Below are 20,040 nucleotides of genomic sequence, written 5' to 3' on the forward strand. Positions count from 1 at the left end.
GGTATTTGACAATATGGAGGATCTAGATAGGTAAGGCAATGAGGGCATTGCCGTTTTTTCCTATAGGCTCGGACTTGATATAGGGCAGGAGGAACAGGGGGGTTATATAACCTATATGTCTATATATATAGATTAGATAAGGGTGCCCTATGCCCCGCGTTGTAGACTTTGTAACGCTAGGCCCATTTGGGCAGGCGGTATGCGTATATATGTTCTACCTTATAGATATATATTTCTTAGCGCGCTACCGCCTAGATCTTCGATCTACCACTATCATCAATCTATATCTTATTATTCTACGCATCTACGGCACTTCTCCGCATCACTACTTAAGAGCTATATATAGTATATACTAAAGAAGCTATTTTATAAGCTTATAATCAACCTTAAGTAGGTACCTACGAATATTGTTAATAGGAGCGTAGGGGATATAATCTAGACAGTAAATATAGCTATAGCTACGATAGGAGCAACTATAGAGGGTAGTAGAAGCGGCGCTATTATAATATAGAAGCTACTAAAGAGTAGGAATATAGTAATTATATTTAAAGAAGATTGTTAAACGTAGTTCGTTAATAAGGACAATAAAGTATAGGTCATTGCTATATTTAGGGCGATTATAATACTTAAATACTATACCTTTATAGTATTAGTGAAGGGTATACGATTAGTCGCCTTAACGAGATATAGAGATAACCTTAGCTACCTAGTAGTAGACTTAGCAAGAGAGAATAAGGTCTAGATTATATATATAAGGCTATATATATTATAGGATAGTACTAAGGGCGATTAGGGGCTATAGACAATATATATATTAGTCGAGCTCTATATAGTTGAAGAAGCTATAAGGCTTATTGATTAAGGTATTCTACTCAACTATATAGTCTACCTTTATAAGTGCTTTAAGGGCATAGTATATACAATTCTATACTTTAAATATAGGAAATAGAGGTATAAGGCGATATTCTATAAAGAGGAGGAGGTATATTATCTAGTCTACACCTATATAGTATATAGCGATAGTAGTACTATAAAGGAGTAAGAGGCGTAGTGCCTAGTAAAGATTAACCTAGCTAGGCATTAGCCAAAGTACATTAATTGTAGAGGTGCTTATATAGCCTTCGATAAAAGCTATAAGGTCGTATAGGAGTAGCATAAATATATAAAGGAGTGGTTCCTTGACTATCTACTTACGTTCTATATACCCTAACTTTAGGTAACGACGGTAATAGAGGCGAATATATAGTATAGAAGCTAGGAAGATAAGTTAGGGGAGTAGCGCCTAAGGAAGTGCCTTACTAAGGTAGGTTAGCCTACTAACATCTAGAGGGTAGGGCGCTCCAACGGTATAGACCTATTCTAGTTTAGGGTACTCTCGTAAACGTTCTAAGGAGCTAGAGCATAGAACAGGAGTGCTATTTATATAGCGCCCCTACGCGATATAAGCGTAGAGCTAGCTTTATAGCCTAACGTAGTTATAACTAAGGGCCCCTATTCTATACTAAGTATATAGCTATAACGCTGAGGGTACTCTACTAGAATACCGATAGTAGTAGACATCGCTTTAATTAGGCGCTAGAGAGGAGAGAGGAGTTTAACCTAGTAGCGATTTAAAAGCTATCGATCCGTTTAACTACGACCTTGCCTACCCTACCCTATAAATAAGGCGGATGGTATAAAATAATATATAACGCTAGTAGAGCAACGTTGTATATAAGTAAGCGCCTTAACTATACGATATAGTCTACTAAGGCTAGGGAAAACTAGATAGTAATGACGTTTAAGAAGGAGGGGTCGGACCCCTTTATAGTATAGTCTATCTATTTATTTAACTAGAAGCTAAGGTAGCGATCGCTACTTTACACCTTAGTAGAGTAGGAGCTAAGAGGGCGCAATGTACTTATAGGCAACTTCAACGCCTACTACCTAATATAGGATAAGTACAATAGAACCTTCTAATTAGTAGGTACACTACTTCGGATTATAGTAGAATAGGAGCTTAAGCTTTGTATACCTTGTAGTATATCTACCTAGGTTCGATAAAGTAATAGAGATAGTACAATCGACTATATCTAGGCAATATAGAGTAGTGGTACCTAGTAGCTAGGGCCACTCGACTTAGTAGGCTTAGATTATATACCTTAGATAGCTGAAGTACCATTGAAGAGGAGTAGCGGTAGACCTACTATACTACTAGGCTATAGCTAGGCGCTATTAGACTATAAAAGGTACGAAGCTAAGGCGTAGTTCTTTACTTTACTAAAGGAGGTCAATATAGTAGAGTAGCTTAAGGATACGGTAGGCACTTTAATATATAAGCTAACTAATATTATAGATATAGCGGCGCTACGCTAGAAGCTTAATTAGGGGTCCTATACGCTATAATAGAACCTCGAAGTTGACGAAGCAATATAAGAAGTAAAAAGGGCTAAACACGTCTAGCAATCAAGCTATATAGCGAGCTCCTAAATATACTACTATAAGGTAGTATAGTAGTTTAAACGCTACGCTAGGCGGTTGTAGACGCTATATTAGCGCTACTCTCTTGCTAGAGCGTTGAAAGAGTAGAAGCTAATATAGAATATTAAGAGGTAGATACGACTTCGAAGCTACTAATACCCTAAGCCTCTAACGTTGCTAGCGCTCTAGCTAGGGCCTAGTAAGCCCTAGAGCGTAGTAATATATATTTAAAAGGCTAAAGCGCTAGTAGAGCGCTTCTTTTCTATACTATAGGTATAGTATAATAGTATCCCCGACTAAGACTAGCTTAAAGGGTCCTTTCGCAATACTATGCCTATTAGCTAGGAGGTCTACAATATTAAAATTATAGAGATTATAAGCTATATAGGATTAAATAAAGCGTTTAGCGAAGACCTCTTTACTAATAAGTTCCTTAAGGCCTATAACAAAGAGGGTAAGCTATCAAAGGTGCTTACAATGATTATATATACCTATTTTAAACTAGAGTACTTCCTATATAGATTTTACGTTATATAGGTAGTTATCCTTAGAAAGCTAGGGAAGTCTCTAGAATAGCTAATAGAGGTAGGGATATATTGCCTAATATCGCTATTTAGTATAGTAAGCAAGATTATTAAAATAGCTATTGTAGACTAAGTAATATATATAGCTAAAGTATATAAGCTACTCCTAGAGATATAGATAGGTTTCTAGTAGTATAGGTCTATAGAGGTAGTAATCTAGGTAGTGACTAATATAGTAAAGATAGTATAGGCATATAGTGTCTATACTTTACTATTGCAACTAGACTTAAAAGGCGCTTTCGACTAGGTCGACTAGGTCTAGCTACTATATACACTCTAGGAGCTAGGCTTCGAAAGGAAGCTAATTATACTCTTAAAGAGCTACTTTAAAGATTATATAGTACGCTTATAGTTCAATAGGATTATAGCTAAGCCGATGACCTTATAGCAAGGTATACTATAGGGTTCGCTATTATCGCTAATGCTATTTATCTTCTTTATCGCCCCTTTGTTCTATATCTTTGAGATATATACTAGGCTCCTAACGGTCGAGTACGTAGATAACACTAACCTTCTTATATTCGAATAGGATATATTAGTGTACTACTATATACTAGAGAAAGGGTTTACTAAGTATAAGAAATAGGCTATAGAACGAGGGATATAGTTTAAACTAGCGAAGAGCGAGCTTATCTACTTTATAAGGGTATAGCGGCTACGTATAAAGGTCGTTAATATCCTTAGCGAAGGTTAGCTAGGGCTTACGCCTATAGAGTTGGCGAGGTTCCTAGGCGTATAGCTAGACTATAAACTCTTGTTTTAGGTATATAAGAGGGTAGTCGAAGCTAAGATAGCTATATAGAAATTTACCTTTATAAGACTTATAGTAAAGACGTATAGAGTATATATTATATAAGCTTAGGAGATCTATATAAAGATTATTAGGAGCGTTCTTTTATATAGGGTAGTAGCGTAGTATACTCTAACGCCGATTAGAGGGACCCCCTATAGGATTATATACAACTTTGGTATAATGTAGCTAAGCTACCTCTAGGTAGTTGCTAGTGTATATAAGGTTATATTAGTCTATAACCTAGAAAGTGAAACCTAGGTACCCTTTATCGACCTATACCTTAACCGCTAGATAGTATATATTAAATAGAGGCTCTAGAAAACTAGGCTTATATAGCTTCTATATAATATCTATATAAAGGTAGTATTGAAGTTAAAGAAGTAGCGCTATATACGCTATACCCTAGTAGCGAGACTAGCTATAAGGGAGTCTTCTATAAAGTAGAGGCAACTATAGGCTAAAGGCTAGTTCTTCGTATACTGCCTAGCAATAGTAGCAAAGGTATAGGACAAGAGTAACGAGGATAACGATTAGAGACCTTAAAAGCTATAGCTATATATCGATATAGATATAGCTATAGTAGAGGAGTAGAAGGTATATAGAGAGATGTAGATACGCTATATAGACACTAAAAGGCTAGAAAGGGCGTACTATAGGGAAGTAGTAGACCTATACAACTTAGAGCCTCCTACCTAGGTGCTATAGGTATATAAGGATCTTAGTAAAGTATAAAGCTCCCTTCTTATATAGGTATATACTAGGGCTATTAGCCTTAGGTAGTTCCTATTCTAGAAGAGGGTATTAGATACGTCTATACTACTCTACTACTATAGTAAGGTACCTAAGACCGTCGCCCACTTTACAATATACTATAAAGACTCTATAGTTACTATAGGAAGGCCCTATATCTAGGACCGATATATGCTACTTGTACTACTTAGGAGTAGGAGAGGCGTTTAAAGGATTATAGAATAGCTAATATACACTAGGCGCTTATAGGAGTACTAGCTAGCGTTTAAACTAAACGTCGAGGGCGAGGTAGAATATAGGGGAGCGGTAGAGAGTACTATAGATACGTAATAGGAGCATAGTAGCTAGGACAGCGTAGTAGAGGAGCCTCTAGCGGCTAGCTATAAGAACTTAGGCGTAGGCGGGAGGTATAAAAAGAGGAGGAAAAGACGTAGGAAGGTCAGCCTCTAGCTACTCCTCGCAAGTATATAGCGCGCCTAGCGGCTATAGCACCTACGCTAGGAGCGCACTATATACGTAAGTGGCGTGCAACGAGCTGTATAGGCCGCTATATCTCCGTCGCCACTAGGCCGGAAAGGTGAGTTCTAGCGAGTTGGAGAGAAGGAATTGGGGAGGCCCGCCCTACGTAGCGGGAATGCAGTGTAGGCGCTATACGTAAGTGGTGTATATAGAGGTAGAGGGACTGCTTGCCCTTAGTAGCGAGGCACTAAGTGCCTCTTCGGTGTAAGATTAATAATAATAATAATATATAAAGGTAGTATTAAGGCTAAAGAGGAGGCGCTATATATATTATGCCCTAGGGACAAGGCTAGCTATAGGGGATTCTCCTATAAAACAGAGGCAAGTATAGGTTAAAGAATAGCTCCTCTTATACTGCCCTACAGTAGTGGAAGAGGCGTAGAGCGAAAGTAGCGAAGATAATAAATAAAGGCCTTAAAAGCCTTAGCTTTATACCAATATAAACGTAGTTATAGTAGAGGAGTAGAAGGTATATAAAGAGCTATAAATATACTATATAGACGCTAAGAGGCTAGAGAGGGTATATTATAAAGAAGTAGCTAACCTATATAGCCTAGAGCCCCTTACCTAGATACTATAGATATATAAGGACATTAACAAAGTATAGAGCTGTCTCTTTATATAAGTATATATAAAAGCTATTAGCTTAAGGCAGTTCCTATTTTAGAAAAGTATACTAGATACGTCTACGTCGCTCTACCGCTATAGCGAGGCGCCTAAGACTATCGCCTACCTCGCAATATACTACAAAGACTTAGCGGTTATAGTAAGAAGGCCTAGCATCTAGGACCAATATACATTGCTTATACTACTTAGAAATAGAAGAGGCGCTTAGGCGCTTACAAGGTAGCTAATACATATAGGGCGCCTATAGAAATACCAGCTAACGTTTGAACTAAACGTCGAAGGCAAGGTAGGATACAAGAGAGTAGCGGAAGGCTCTACAAGCGTATAGTCAGCGTATAATAGCTAGGGCAGCGCAGTAGAGGAGCTTCTAGCGAATAGCTACGAGAACAATGATATAGGCAAGGGCTATAAGAGGAAGAAGAGGCATAGAAAGGTCGGCCTCTAGCCGCTCTCCCCACGTATACTACGCGCCTAGCGACTAAGGCGCTCGCGCCAAGGGCACACTACACAAGCAAGTGGCGCGCAACGGGCTATACAGGCCACTATATCTCCGTCGCCACTAGGCTAGAAAGGTAAGTTCTAGCAAGTTGGAAAGGGGGAAATCGAGGAGGCCCGCCCTATATAGTAGGAACATAGCGTAGGCGCTACGTATAAGTGGTGTATATAGAGGTGGAGGGACCGCTTACCCTTAGTGGCAAAGCACTAATGTGCCTCTTCGGTATAAGATTAATAATAATAATAATAATAATCTTCAACAACTATAAAAGGGAGGCCGTTTTAAACGATTTAGGTAACGAGCAACACTTTAATCGAATTAGCTATTAGCTTAACGACTAGGGCATTAGCTATAGCTCGTTATAATATTAAGACCAATTTTAGTCTCTTTGCTAGCAGTTCCTTTATATCGTTATAGCAGTTATATTTACTAGCGAGATAGGCTAAGGGAGTACTTATTATAGTAGCCTTAAAGAGTCTATCGTAGTATTTATAATACTAGGATACCTCTCTTGCCTTGCTATTAGTAGCCTCGATAAGGAAGCTCCTATAGTTAGCGATCTACGATTTCTAGGGCCTCTTCTTAGCTAGCTAGTCTTCTAGGATATACTGCTTACCACGTAGTACGACCTTGGGCTATTCGACGATAGAGTTATAGGGCAGTTCTTCGACCTTAGTGCTAGCCAACGTTTCTAACTGCTTAGCAACGCTTAGGCGGCTACGTAGTATATCTATTAGGCCTATAGAGGTCTCAGGCATCGCTATAGCTATAGCACTTGCTAGGGTAGTCGGTTGGCTCAGTTAGAGAGCTAGCGATACGATACGACTCTATAACTAGCTCCGTTTGTATACTAAGGCTAGAGAGTGGAAAAAAACGGGGCGGTTGGTGGTGGCTATGGTAGCTGGCTAGGCTGGGCTAGGCGGGCTGAGAGGCATCTTACGAAGCACTGACCAATATGCGGTCTTGGCAAATATTTACAAGTAAATAAGTCAAATCTAGGCCTAGGATTGATTGCTAACAGGGCCGAATTGCCTTGAATTGCATTGAATTGGATTGAATTGAATTGGGTGGATTTGAATTGTTGGGAGCCTTGCTTCTTTTGAGCATATTCGTCCCAGCAGTACCACCTTTTCTCTCATCCGGACCGTCTCAGAATCACTCTAAGAACTACTATAATACAAACTTAAGAATGCTGATCAACGAGTCGCCGTTCCGCATGTATTGCCGCGGGGTCATGAACGGCGTGCTTCACCATCACCCTTCTCTCACAAAAACTGTTGTATATAACACTCTGACGAAGAGGAACCACGCCTTCAAAAGGGTAGGACATGCGCCAAGCCGCCTACACTCCGTCAGATTCTAGTTCTGCATGCAACCATCCGGGACGAACATTCGGCATGCGCACCAGGACCCGAAAGCTCAACTCGATCCAACCTCGACTCATTCAGGCCTCATCTTTTTCTGCTCAACTCTAGCGCGGGATCAAACACACAACGACACAAACACACGCCTGATAATTCACCCGTCCGCATGCACTGGCACACTCTGAAAGCCCCACCCGACGACGCAGCACACACACCCAACCAGCCACGACCAACACCAGCATACGCCTGCCATGTAGAAGACGTAGGAGGAAAACAAGCTCAACCCAGCCGATGACAAACCCATTGATGCTTGGGATACTTACCCAATGTTCGCGTTCATTCATTTCAGAGCACCACCACCACCACCACCACCACCACCACCACCACCAGCACAAGCACAACCAACGTACCGCGTAATATGTACATACTTATACATCTAAGTAAGCCCACATACGTAGTATGTCCATGTATGCCCATTCATGAGGCTCAAAACTAACCCGTCCATACCCACAACCTCAGACCTTTCTCACCCATACCGCAACCAACACCATGGTACTCCCCCTCCCACCAGCTCACAGCCCCCCGTGAAGAGCAAGAGAGAAATACCATGGTTAGTATGTGTGTGTCGAGTTCGCATCACCACTCCGTCCCCATCAGTTCATCTTGATCGAGACACACACACATACAAAAAGAACCCAGAACGCACGCAACCTCGCCCTCCCCTGGCAAGCCAACCACAGCAACAAACTCATGAAAAACACAAAAATGCGGCGAGACCATGATAGATACCAGTTTAGGCAGGCAGTCAAACATGTATTCCGTTTCGTTCCTTCATTTCGTAGCATCATGTGTCACTCTGCACCAGCAGCAACCCGCAAACCGCAACCACACCGGCACCCGGCAACCTTGCACCTTGCACCTGCTGTACCCGGACGGAAGAAATGACCCAACCCGCCCAATCCACAGACTGAACCTAGTGTACCACCCAGCGACTCCTTATTCCCGGAGTAGATGATACGAAAGAGCAAAAAGAGAAAAGAAAAGAAAAAGAGACGACGATGATGCTGTGGAAGTCCCCTAACTCCTAACTACCTAGGTAGGTACCTAAGACCGGCCTCCGAACCGCCGCTGGTAGGTAGTTGAAAAACGGGAGGGCGGAAAAAAAGAAGGCCCAGTATGTCCCCAAAGTCCAGAGGCAGTGACTACTCATACATTCCAACAAACTTCCGCGGGTTATGTCGGGCGATCGATCGGGCAAGGTAGACGGGGTTGGCTGTATCAAATCTCATTCTCTCTCGTGACTGAGTCCGAGAGGGAGAGGTAGTAGGAGGAGGGGTGCAGATTTACTGCGCCGTGGGCTGGGCCTCGCGCGGGCGGTAGCCGCCATGACCACCGCCGCCGCCGCCGCCGCTGCCGCGCCCACCACGGAAGCCGCGGCCCCGACCGCCACGGCCGCGCCCGCGTCCGCCGCGGTAGCTGCGGTAGCCTCCGTCGACGCTGCTCTGGCCGAAGGTCTCGATGTTCTTGCGCGTCTCCTCGCCGCGCCACTCGCGGCCGCCGAGCTTCTGCCCGGCGTGCTCGCGGTCCTTCATCTCGCTCGAGATGTTGTCGAAGAACGACTTGGCCTTGTTGTACGCCGGCTCGACCGGCGCGGGCGCATCGGCCGCGGACTCGGGCGTGATCACCTCGCCCGATTGCCCTTCCGTGAGCGGCGACCCCGCGATGGCCTCCTTGGCGATGTCCTGCTTGTTAAACTTGGCATTGGCCGACGCGAAGTCGAAGTCGGTGTCCGGGACCTCGACCTTGGCGGGAGCACGGGAGCCGCGACCCCGGGTGCCGCGGTTCGCTTGCTGGCTCGCACGAGGGGCGTTGAACCTCATTTCCTCCACCTTCTTGGTCAGGTTGTCGACACCGTTTGCCTCGGCCTGCTGCAACGTAGCCGAGTTGTCGAGTCTGGCCATGGCAACCGCCACAGCTTCCTTCGCAGCTTGGGTGGCGTCCCTCAAAGCGGCAGCAGCGGCCGCAGCATTGGTCTTCTCGGGAGCCGGCTTGGGCGTAGCTTGAGGAGCCTGAGCGGCCTTGGCGGTGAGAGCAGCCGGCAGAGGCACTGCAGGCAGGATCTGTGCGGGGCGGCTGCTCTTCGGCCCCGTAGGGATGGTCTTGGCTGGCTCCCGTGTTGCCTGAGTCGGAGCGTGGCTGGCCAGCGATGCGGCTGTCGCCTTGACTTCCTCCACTGTCGGTTTCGAGTCTACGGGCGGGGGCGGTGCAGGCGCCGCGGCCGGCTGGTTGGGCGCCTGGCTGACTGGCTTGGGTTGAGGGGCGAGCCCCGCTTGTTGGGAGGGTGTCACCGGCTTCTTATCTGCCGAAGGCCCAATCGGCGCCGGCTTTTGCGTAGGTCCCTGATTGCTCGGGGTCTGGTTTGCGGATTGACGACCTTGTCCGGGAGCGCCGGGGGCCGCCGGAGCTCCAGCAGCAGCCTGACCGCCTGGGCCACCGGGTGCACCTGGATGACCACCAGGGCCGTGCTGAAATTGATAGGGGTTCCAAGGATTGTGGCCCATGGGCGGGAATTCCTGGCCCGGCGGAAACCAACCCGGGGGCGGATAAGGCATGCCACCGAACGGCGCAGGACCAGGGCCGCCGGCGCGGCCCCAGCCTCCTCCCATGGGTGGCGGGGGAAAGTAACCGAAACCCGGCGCGCCGGGCGGCGGGCCCTGCTGGTTCTGAGGACCCGGGTGGCCAATGGGACCTTGCGGGCCTTGAGGGCCAGGAGGACCGGGGGGACCTGGGGGTCCTGGAGCGACATTGTTGTGTCGGGGTCGGGCCTTAGGATGCGGAGGTTAGCGACTGGTACCGCTTGAAAGCGAACTTCTGAGCTAGAAAATAGTGTTGCGGCCACAAGATCAGAAGGAAGGCAACGGAGGTCTCAACATTGTTTTGTTTGCGCATTTCAGACAAGCAAAGTTTTACATCCGTAATGGTTCATCATGATAGGGCCGACTGGGGCGGGCGGAGAAAGGGAGCAGGCGAGACTTACTCCAAGAATCGCGGGATCGTTCGGCACGGCGGGTGGCTTCTCTTCCTTCACGGGCGCGGGGCCTTCTTCAATCCTCAGGTCCTTGACATCGGTGCCGCGGAATACGATGTATTCGTAGAGCTGGTCCGACGGCGGGACGTATTCGTCGGGATTGTGCTTCCGATCCTCGGTGCCGAAGGACCGCACGTTCTCGAGGGAAACGGTCGAGTCATCCGAGTTGATGCTGTGCAGGATGCCGACATATCTGCAGAGAGGCTTTGTTTAGTTGGGCCAGCGCGACCAAGGGAGGGAGGGCGGAAGCGCAATTGCCACCCACCGAATGTCGCTCCGCGATATGAGAGATATCCTAGATCTGCAGCATGATAGGTGGTTAGCAGACGGTCGGCCCGCGAGAAAAGTGCACATCGGCCCGCAGAACGAACCCGAGAAATTCGGACATGGTGGCCGATCAGAGACGGCTGATTCTGTGGTGACGAAATGCAAGCTCGGTTCGAAGCAGGAGGCGCGGTGGCGGAAAATTCAGGCGGAGTATCGCAGAAGTAGGAAAAGGAAATGAGACTGCGCAGATTCCTCCTCCCCGGAAGACAGTTCCAGCGGGCTAGCACGTTGTTCCGGAACACGCGCAGCGCACCGTTGCCCTGTTGTGCTTGTGTGTGTTCTTGTTGCTTGGAGGTCGGGGAAAGAGAGGCGCAGCTCAGCAGATCAGGTTGCACACAACCTATGAAAATTCAACAAACTTCAGCCTCCTTCTTTTTCGCGAGAGTTCGCGCCAAACCCGATCAATCTGTGCGCGGCTGGCACCTGGTATTTCAGACCCCGCACCAGCCACAGTGCGTGCCACGACGGCCACGGTGGGCCTCACAAGCACGGATACCACGGAACAGAGAACCCTTTCATTGAACTTGCCCGGCCCAATTTGAACAGTGCTAAGTTCCCGCATGGTCAGGCAGCTTTCAGCAGCATCTATCAACCGTTGTTCAAGCTTGTTCATGCAATAAAAACACGAAATCCAAAGCGCCCAAGTCCTGCCTTTTTCTGTTTTACACTGATCTAGAGGACACCCGGCACCGCTTTCTTCTTGACCTGCCTGCTCCCGAAGAAATCCAAAACACCCCGCGCCAAAGATGATTAAGTCCGCCAGAGTGCTCACTAACCGATATTATAGCCTGACAGAAGTGGCTGGGTGCTCTGCGTGCTGTAGCCGGAGCGTCCCGAACGGCCAGATCTGCCCGAATATGCGCTGTTCAAGCTGTTTTGGCTCGACCGGTTCTGCGCCTGGTGCGCCTGCTGAGCCCACTGGCTATGGTACGGGTGCAGAGACGTGAACCCAGGGGAATATACGGTCGGCGTGGTGGGTGACGGGCTGAGGTTACGCAGCTCGGTCGGCGCCGCGCTGGCCCACGCTGGCCCGGGGTGGCGGCCGTCGTGCTGGCCGCCGTACAATCGGGTCTCGCTGGGCTCGGGGAGCGGGTGCGTGCTCGTGCCGGTGTAGCCCGGGTAGACCGCGTCCTTCTCGCCCCAATACATGCACCCCGACGGGGCCCATTCGTCGACGATGTCGACGATGGTCTGCACGTGGCCGTACGACGGCGGCAGGTAGCCGCCGGGGCGCCACAAGGAGAGCAGCAGCCCGAAGACGGCCGCGGCCAGGGAGAAGCCGGCGAAGTAGAAGATCTGGGGTGGCTGCATGTTGACGCCGAGCCGGAACTGGAGGTTGATGGCGAGACCGAACATCCAGTGGACCCCGGCTTTGAGGGCGAACAAGAAGAGCGTCCGCCACGACGTGCAGGCGGCGAGGATGGAGTTGTAGTGCCCGTTGGTGCCTTTCGGTCCGATGAGGGCACGGTACACTTTCTCGTCGCGGGCCAGGTTGACGATCAGCTCCGCGCAGTGCAGAGACAGCGTGACGACAGATTGGAAACCCATAATGAGGAAAACGGCGCCCACGGTCCCGGCTGTCCCATTCGACGCGCTCCAGCCGACATTGAGCACCGAGGTGCCATCGGTGCACTGGTGGGTGCGGCAGTTCGTGTCAATGTTGCCGGTAAACACCGGGAGGAGCGACCACGACCGTCCCAAGACGCCCTTTCGGGCGTCTCGCAGGATGTAGGCGTATACCCCACCGCCCCAGATGCCGCTTAGGATCGGCAGTGCCCACAGAAGGGCCAGGATCCAGCGCACGTGGGGGTGTGCCGTGATCATGGGCCGCTGCCTCGGTATTGGCTTGTACAACCCGGGGATTTTCTTGGTGAGGTGGACGCCCATCATACACCTTCCGACCCGCCGCACCACGCGGTGTCCGTCGTGCTCGTACGTGCAGGCCAGGGCGACGTCGAGCGGGTTGGAGCTCCAGGTCGGGATGTCCGTTTGCGCCAGGGCCCAGTTCGTGATGATGGCCTGCAGCAAGAAGCCGCCCCCCAGGGTGAAGAGCGCGATGGAGTTGATGTGGACGCCGTTGACGTCGGCGTTGTCGTAATCCTTGCCCAGCAGGCGCGCCAGCTGGGGGTTCAGGCTCAAGAAAATGAGCGATGTTGATCCATAGGAGAGGACGATACCGGCCAGGTAGATGGCGTTGGGGATGGCGCTGTTGGGGCGGTTGCGTTTCGCCGAGGTGAGAAGGCGCAGATTCGAGTTGAAGTCGAGTTTGCCTTCCCGATGTAATGACCAGCGGAGGGAGCAGGTATGGATGTAACCCATGCTGTCGTTAAGCAGCGTCACTGAAACAGGTCGGTCTGTCAGTCAGGGAAGCCCTGGACGGCTGGGAGGAAGAGGCGGTTACCGACCGAAGATATTCAGTCCCAAGGGCAGCACCTCCCGCCAAGTGTCGGACATGCTGATATGAGCGGCGTTCCCATCTCGGAGCTCGCCGTAGAGATAGATGCCCCCCGCGAGCAGCGCGCTCATTCCGGCAATCCAGCTCACCACCAGGCCGCACACGCACCACGCTTTCGTCAAGACACTGTCGTTATGCTTCCGGGGCGCCATGGCAGGCGCGCCAGCCCCATCTCCTGCGCCACCAGGTGGTGGGGAGAGGAAAGAGAGGATGAGAAGCAGCAGTCACAGAAGACAACGAGACTCAAGGACGGAGGCGCACCCTGTGGAATCGAGTACCTGCGCGAGAGCAGAGCCTCGCCATCTTTTGAGCCTCCTCTGCCGCCAGGGGTTCATGCTGCAGCGACAGGGGTCATTTTCAGCCTCCCCAGGCTCCCTCACGAGAAAGGGAGGAAATCTGAAGGGGAAAAGCCTAACCGCACCACCACCCAACGCCACCGCAGGCTAACTTAGCGGGCACCATGCAGAGGGACAGGCGACAACGCGAGATCCACTCAGCTGCACCGCCAAGCGCAGGCTGGATGGACCGCGCTGAGCGGATGCACAGGGCAACATTCCGGCTTCGAATGGCAAGGAAACGGCTTCTTTCATCGCTCGACGCAGTTGGGTCAATCGGAGGCCTTTGTCAAGGGGCTGTGTTGTTGGTCTCAACCGTCGCTCGTCCTGCTCGGCCTCCCGGCACCTGAAGTGGATGCGCTGCCCTCAATTGACCAAGGGACATTGCGGTTTGTCAACCAGAACTGGAATTGCACTCGCGTCACTACGAACGGTATCAAAGGGGTGGAGGGAGGAGGTGCTGTAACTATTGTATTCGTATGTATTCCGTACATACATTACATACACAGCAGTGCCTGATACACCACTTCCTGTACGCTGAAACGAACACCATGGCATGCCAGTCCGTCTAGGAAGTTGATTTCGGCCATGCTAGGTGGGAACTGTAGAGCATCTTTATGCTTTATTTTCCGTCTTCGTTCTTACTTCATCCTTCCACGTTCACTTCCCCCTCCGATTATCTCCGCCGCTTTTGTCGTTTTTATTTCACTTTGGTTCTTGTTGTCTTGTATCCTGAGTGGGGTCCGTGCTCGTCTCCCCACCGGAGCCCTTTTTGTTGCTCTGACTCCCTCGGCGTATCAGCGATGTTGTCATTTGGCGTTCCGATATACAGCGAATTGCCGTATCTTAACGCTGGGTCTGGACGGATTTGTGGGTGATGGCTTTTCCATCAGATCTTTGAACGTGACGCTTATTCAACCTCCCAGAACGTGCAACCGAGGGTCTTGATTCTGCAGCGCTGTTGCTCTCGAAATTGCCCCTCCATTACACAACCCCACCACCTAACTGCATCATCTCACTCTCACTTGTCGCCTGTCACTTGAATCCGAACCTCAACCCCCGGCCACCTCAAAACAAAACCGCCATGGCCAGCAGACAGCTCCGCAAGCTCCGCAAGCAGCAGGAGCTGCTAAGCCTGCAGAATGAGACTGGCGACAGGAGCGATGAATCCGACGACGAGCTCATCGTGGCAAAGCCTCGTGGCAACATGTTCTCGGGCTTTGCGGCTCTAGGCGATGCCGGTGATGATGGCGATGATGGCGATGATGGCAGCGATGGCGGCGACAAAGGGCGCAAGGAGAGCGAGTCTGACGATGCTGCGTCTCCCCCAGCGCATCAGGAGCAGGCCAGCAGGCAAGAAGAGCCTGCCAAGAAGAGCAAGAAGAAGTCGTCCAAGAAGAAGAAGAAGAAAGGCAAGCAGGCCGAAACGCCAGCTCCAGCCCAGGATGAGCGCGAGTCCGTGGACGAGATTGACCGGGTGCTGGAAGAGCTCAGGCTAGAAGCGCAGCCGCCGGGAGGCCCGGCCAGGGGCGCGCCAGCAGCAGGCGAACCGACCAACGGGCTCAACGAGCTCCTGCGCATCAACTTCCAGCATCTCAAAGCCGTGAACGAGATGCGTAGGCTCTTTGGGAAGGCGATGGATGTGGCTGAAGTCGAGGAGCGGACGCAGGACAGGCAGCATCGGACACTACCACAACATATGGACCTCGAAACCTTCCTCAGCGCTCGGGCAGCCCATCCCGGCCTGGGGCCGGGTGGCAACAAGGGCATGTTCGACACCGTCCTGCGCGCAAACCCATTCATCGACGGCAAGAAATCGTGGCCCCGCAGCACCGCCCAAGGGCTGAAGATGGTCCGCATCACAGAAGCGTCGTCCGGCGAAGTGGAGTTCGCCTACGCCCACGACAAGACATACGAGGACTTGGAAGCCAGCTTTTTCGGCCTGGTCCAGATGTACGACCCCATGCAGATCGTCTACTTCTTGCACCGGTACCCGTACCACGTCTCCTCGCTCATCCAAGTGAGCAAGGTCGCCAGGCAGGACCAGAACTCTGCGCTCGCAGCCGACCTTATCGAGCGCGCGCTCTTCACGTTCGGCCGAGCCACCCTCAGCGAGTTCCGCAAGAAACTGGAAAAGGGACAGGCCCGGATGAGCTTTGCCAGGCCCGAGAATCGGCAGTTCTACCTGGCCGGCCACAATCTCATTCAGAAGCTGGTTTTGAAGGGCACCTACCGGACGGCGCTGGAATGGGCCAAGCTCTTGCTGAGCATCAACCACAGCGACCCCTACGCCATGATCAACTGGATCCACGTGCTCGCCATACGCGCCCGCGAGGCACAGTGGTTCATCGACTTCTGCAACTCGGGCATCCTCGACAGCGAGGACGACAACGCCGATGGCAAAATCCCAGCGGGCGCCTATGCTAAGCAAACCCTGCCGCTCGCCTATCTCCAACTCAAGGACCTCGAGACCGCCAAATCCACGCTCATCAAGGGCATGGAAACCCTGCCCTGGGTCTACTGCGCCCTCTTCAGCGCGCTCAACCTCGACACGCCCAGGTCCGTCTGGGGCAACCAGCCGCGCGACATCGACGAGCAGCTGCACACGGAGCTCTACATACACATGGCCAAAGACCTCTGGAACACGCCGCAGACCATATCGCTGCTCAAAGACGCCGCCGCCGCCGCCGCGCGGGTCGACGACCCGTGGGAGCTCCCGCGCGGGGCGCCCGTCTCCCTCGCCACGGCGCGCTTCGTCTACCTGGACAACACGCCGGCGCTGATGGTGGCCGTGCCGCGGCAGATGCTGCACGCGGCGCCCAACTTCGACTTCGACCCGCTGCCGCCGCCGCTGGCCGAGAACGTCTTCTCCAGCGAGGCGCAGCGGCGGCCGTGGCTCGCCGTCGACCACGACGCCGCGCGCGCCGCCTTCTTCGCCGGCGCCGGCCGCGAGGCGGACGAGATGCGCGCCGCCGCCGCCAGGCTGATGGAGGAGCTGCGGCTCGAGGTCGAGGAGCGCGAGGAGCGGCTGCGGGGGAGGTTGGGGGGAGGAGCAGGCGAGCATGGCGGCGGCGCTGGCGGTGACGTTGGGGAGGACGACGACATCGGGGAAGGTCCCGACGCGCCGCAGGACCCTCGGGACCAGAGAGGCGGCGCCGAGCAGCCGGAGGGCGATGGTGGGCGCGTGCGGAGGTTTGTGCGGCTGCCGCCCGAACCGGGACTGCTGAATTACCTGTCGTACCTCATGAACGGGACCGAGATGGAGATTGTGGACCCCGACGAGGAGTTTCAGGTGCCTACGGGTATGCCTGGCGGCTGGGGCCAAGGGGATGGTTGGGAGGAGGAAGAGGATGATTGGGGCCAGGACGAGTTTGAGGGCGTCGATGATTTCGAGGGGGGCGGCGGGCACGACGAGGAGGAGGGCAGTGAGCGTGGTGAGGAGGCGGCCGGAAGGCAGTAGTAGCGCTGCGGTCAGCTGGGCAGCTTCCAGTCAGTGTAGCATCGCTCTTTGCATGTACCATTAGACACGGCTGCGCTTGAGCCCGCGAAAGTGGGAGTGGGAACGCGGTATCACCGGCCGAGGCCGGGTGGGTGTTGCACGCAGCTGCCGTGGTTCTGCCGGAACAAAGTAACGGAGTGTCTACGTCCGGATCAGCCCCGGACTCCCTAAGCAACTGAGGACGGAGGGCCGAAACTCGCGAGGTGTGACAGTGGGTGAGTCAGATTGAGCAAGTTTCATGTCTGCTACGCAGACGCGCTCAAATTACAGTCTTGAAGAGCTCTCTGAAGATCAAAGCAGGTCGCACAGCGAGCAATGCGGAGTGAGACCTTATGTCTTCAAGATGGTTTGAACTACACAGTACTCAAGAGCCCTTCCACGCAGATACAAGTCGTGGACCCCTGGATCCTCCCGTTGCGCTGGGTCATGAAGACCTAGGATGGCAAGGTGTCCCCGTATTGAGCGTTCGGCTAGCGCTGCCCGTGTAAGTGAAAGTAAACGGAAGGAGGCCCCGGCCAGAAGGCTGGGGCGGAAAAACGTCATCATGCCAGTAAGGTAAGCCGTCCATTATTAATAGCCCTCCATTCCCTTCTACGGCACAAATCTCGCAGTACCTCGATGGCACCATCCGGGCAATTGCTGTTCGGCGCAATTCCCGTCGCAAGTCTGGCAGCTCCCGCAGAACATTAAAGACCCCTCCCCCACCCTTCGTTCCTGGCCGGCGGGGCAGCTCCATCCTCAAACCAACGCCAAACAAGCCTGAGCCCTCGACCTTGGTGGTCCCCCTTTCCCGGTGAAACTGAGATAAAGCGCGTCTTCAATTCACGTTCTCTCACGCGACCTGACTTGCACATCTTCTAAGTGCCTACTCATTCCTCAGTTTGACCTCCCCCCGAGTCCCGCTGCGAACCCGAACAGCTCCGGCGACCCCGCCCCCGCATCGTCGTCTTTACAGCAGCAGCAGCAGCACAAATATTCACACCTGCCCAGCCGCAACCTCCTAACCACCGTCACAATGGCCGACGCCGTCAGCGAGCACAATTACAAGTTCAACGTCAGCATGTCCTGCAGCGGTTGCTCGGGCGCCGTGGAGCGCGTGCTGAAGAAGCTGGAGGGTGCGTTCCACGTTCCACCTCACCTACTTCTTCCGCTCTCCTACCACCCGTTTCCCGCCGCGCCGTCACTCTCTCCCCTCCCGTCCTTCCCGCCAGCATTTCCCACGCCGTTCTTCCCGCCTATTTACCACCACCCTTTTCCCCATCCCAGCAGCACCGAGCCAAGCCAACCCAACCCAACCCAAGCAAACCATACCAACCAACTTGTTATTCAACTTACTAACGCACCCCCCTTTCTTTCTTTTCCCCCAAAACCAGGCGTCAAGAGCTACGAGGTCTCGCTCGAGTCGCAGACCGCGACCGTCGTGGCCGACGCCTCGCTGCCCTACGACCGGGTGCTGCGCACCATCGCCAAGACGGGCAAGAAGGTCAACAGCGCCGAGGCCGACGGCGTCCCCCAGAGCGTCGAGATCACCGCCGAGTGAGGAATAAGTACCCTGCAGTTCCTGCCCGGGATCAGGACGCAGTGCACGGGACACACAGCAGGGGCACAGCAGGGGCGCAGCCTGGTATGGTATGGCTTCCACGGTATGCTGGCTGGGTAGGCCGGGACTGAGCGTCAAGTGCGTGCTGGGGTAGAACAGGGGAGGGGTTGCTTTCGTGTAGATATGGGCCTGGGGTGGATGAACGGATGGCTGGGTCTGGGATGTGCATTGGCCGCCGATGCCTTTTCTGTGCGCTCTGTATGGCTCTGCGAGTATATGACCAACTTGGTTCTCCTGGCCCTCTTTTTTGGTGCATATGTGTTCGTGTCTCAGCTGGTGATGGTCGACGTGGAGGCAAGGTGGTGTCCGACTTTCAGTCCAATGCTAGGGCTAGGGCGCCCGTCGTAACCGCCTGGCTTTTCCGAAGGTCTTGACGCAAGCTTCTACGGGTAGGCACCTATCTGATGCATTGATGAAAGTATCGGTTCATCTACGTAATAGCTACAAACCCGCAAAAATATTTACAAGTACTACGATTTGAGAAGAAAAAGATAGGAGAAATACAAGGGAATGGGGTTAGGAGGCAAAGCGGTCATGATGTAAACAACAGGGGGTTTAGCACAAAAACACGGAAAGAAAGGGGAGCATCGAGCCCGACTCAACAACTCAGTACAAAAGGGTCCTAGCAAGTCATGCTGGCCACCGACTTGTAGGTCGTTCAACCTGATCAGCGAACCTGAGCGTCGAGCCGTAGATAGCCGTGCGGGCTCGGAGCCGCGTGCAGCCCCTGAAGAGTGTAAACAGGAGATGGAGTACGACATCAGTTCATCGGATATTTGTACAGCCAAGCTAGTTACGCCTTCATGCAGTAAATCAGCTATCGCTCTGGGACCGAGTCGCGAGGGCTGAGGGAAAAACGGACCAGCACCCTCCACGCCCCTGCAGCCTCTGCTCACGTCCCAAGCTAGCTGGACGGCCGTGCGAGAGAACACTCTCCGCTCGTCCCAAGAGGATGGCCACGACGCCGGGCCAGCGCCGGGACGGCCGGTTGCCCTAATGCCGCTTCCCGTAGCCCCTACGTCTGGGCACACGTAGATCAACGAGAGGACGGGCTCAACAGCCCTCCAAAAGGAAAGCAAAACCGCCGGTATGGTGCGACTGTATTGTGTGTGTTGTCCTTGATCTTCGATGCATGACAAACAA

General features: G+C 52.1%; 5 protein-coding genes across 5 annotated transcripts; 3 read left to right on the forward strand and 2 right to left on the reverse strand.

Annotated features, from left to right (window-relative positions):
• Nucleotides 1-8,676: 8,676 nt before the first annotated feature.
• On the reverse strand, nucleotides 8,677-11,399 carry THITE_2123345 (uncharacterized protein). The gene is made up of 4 exons (XM_003657480.1): nucleotides 11,053-11,399; nucleotides 10,947-10,982; nucleotides 10,631-10,874; nucleotides 8,677-10,418 (listed from the first exon to the last, which is right to left on the reverse strand). The coding sequence occupies exons 1-4, from the start codon at nucleotides 11,067-11,069 to the stop codon at nucleotides 8,937-8,939; spliced, it is 1,779 nt and encodes a 592-aa protein (XP_003657528.1). The 5' UTR covers nucleotides 11,070-11,399; the 3' UTR covers nucleotides 8,677-8,936.
• Nucleotides 11,400-11,491: 92 nt separating this feature from the next.
• Nucleotides 11,492-13,769, reverse strand: THITE_2123348 (uncharacterized protein). The gene is made up of 2 exons (XM_003657481.1): nucleotides 13,414-13,769; nucleotides 11,492-13,347 (listed from the first exon to the last, which is right to left on the reverse strand). The coding sequence occupies exons 1-2, from the start codon at nucleotides 13,613-13,615 to the stop codon at nucleotides 11,780-11,782; spliced, it is 1,770 nt and encodes a 589-aa protein (XP_003657529.1). The 5' UTR covers nucleotides 13,616-13,769; the 3' UTR covers nucleotides 11,492-11,779.
• A 1,113-nt stretch (nucleotides 13,770-14,882) lies between these two features.
• Nucleotides 14,883-17,258, forward strand: THITE_2156588 (uncharacterized protein; the record flags this gene model as incomplete). Its single annotated transcript, XM_003657482.1, has 1 exon — nucleotides 14,883-17,258. One exon carries the CDS (start codon nucleotides 14,883-14,885, stop codon nucleotides 17,256-17,258), a length of 2,376 nt encoding a protein of 791 aa, XP_003657530.1.
• Nucleotides 17,259-18,094: 836 nt separating this feature from the next.
• On the forward strand, nucleotides 18,095-18,853 carry THITE_2123350 (uncharacterized protein). Its single transcript, XM_003657483.1, has 3 exons — nucleotides 18,095-18,176; nucleotides 18,288-18,412; nucleotides 18,671-18,853. The coding sequence occupies exons 2-3, from the start codon at nucleotides 18,313-18,315 to the stop codon at nucleotides 18,835-18,837; spliced, it is 267 nt and encodes an 88-aa protein (XP_003657531.1). The 5' UTR covers nucleotides 18,095-18,176; nucleotides 18,288-18,312; the 3' UTR covers nucleotides 18,838-18,853.
• THITE_2123353 (uncharacterized protein) lies at nucleotides 18,854-19,260 on the forward strand. The gene has a single exon (XM_003657484.1). It carries the CDS (start codon nucleotides 19,021-19,023, stop codon nucleotides 19,243-19,245), a length of 225 nt encoding a protein of 74 aa, XP_003657532.1. The 5' UTR covers nucleotides 18,854-19,020; the 3' UTR covers nucleotides 19,246-19,260.
• The last annotated feature ends 780 nt before the right edge of the window (nucleotides 19,261-20,040 follow it).

This window comes from Thermothielavioides terrestris, chromosome 6 (assembly GCF_000226115.1).
Source record: "Thermothielavioides terrestris NRRL 8126 chromosome 6, complete sequence".
NCBI lineage: Eukaryota > Fungi > Ascomycota > Sordariomycetes > Sordariales > Chaetomiaceae > Thermothielavioides > Thermothielavioides terrestris.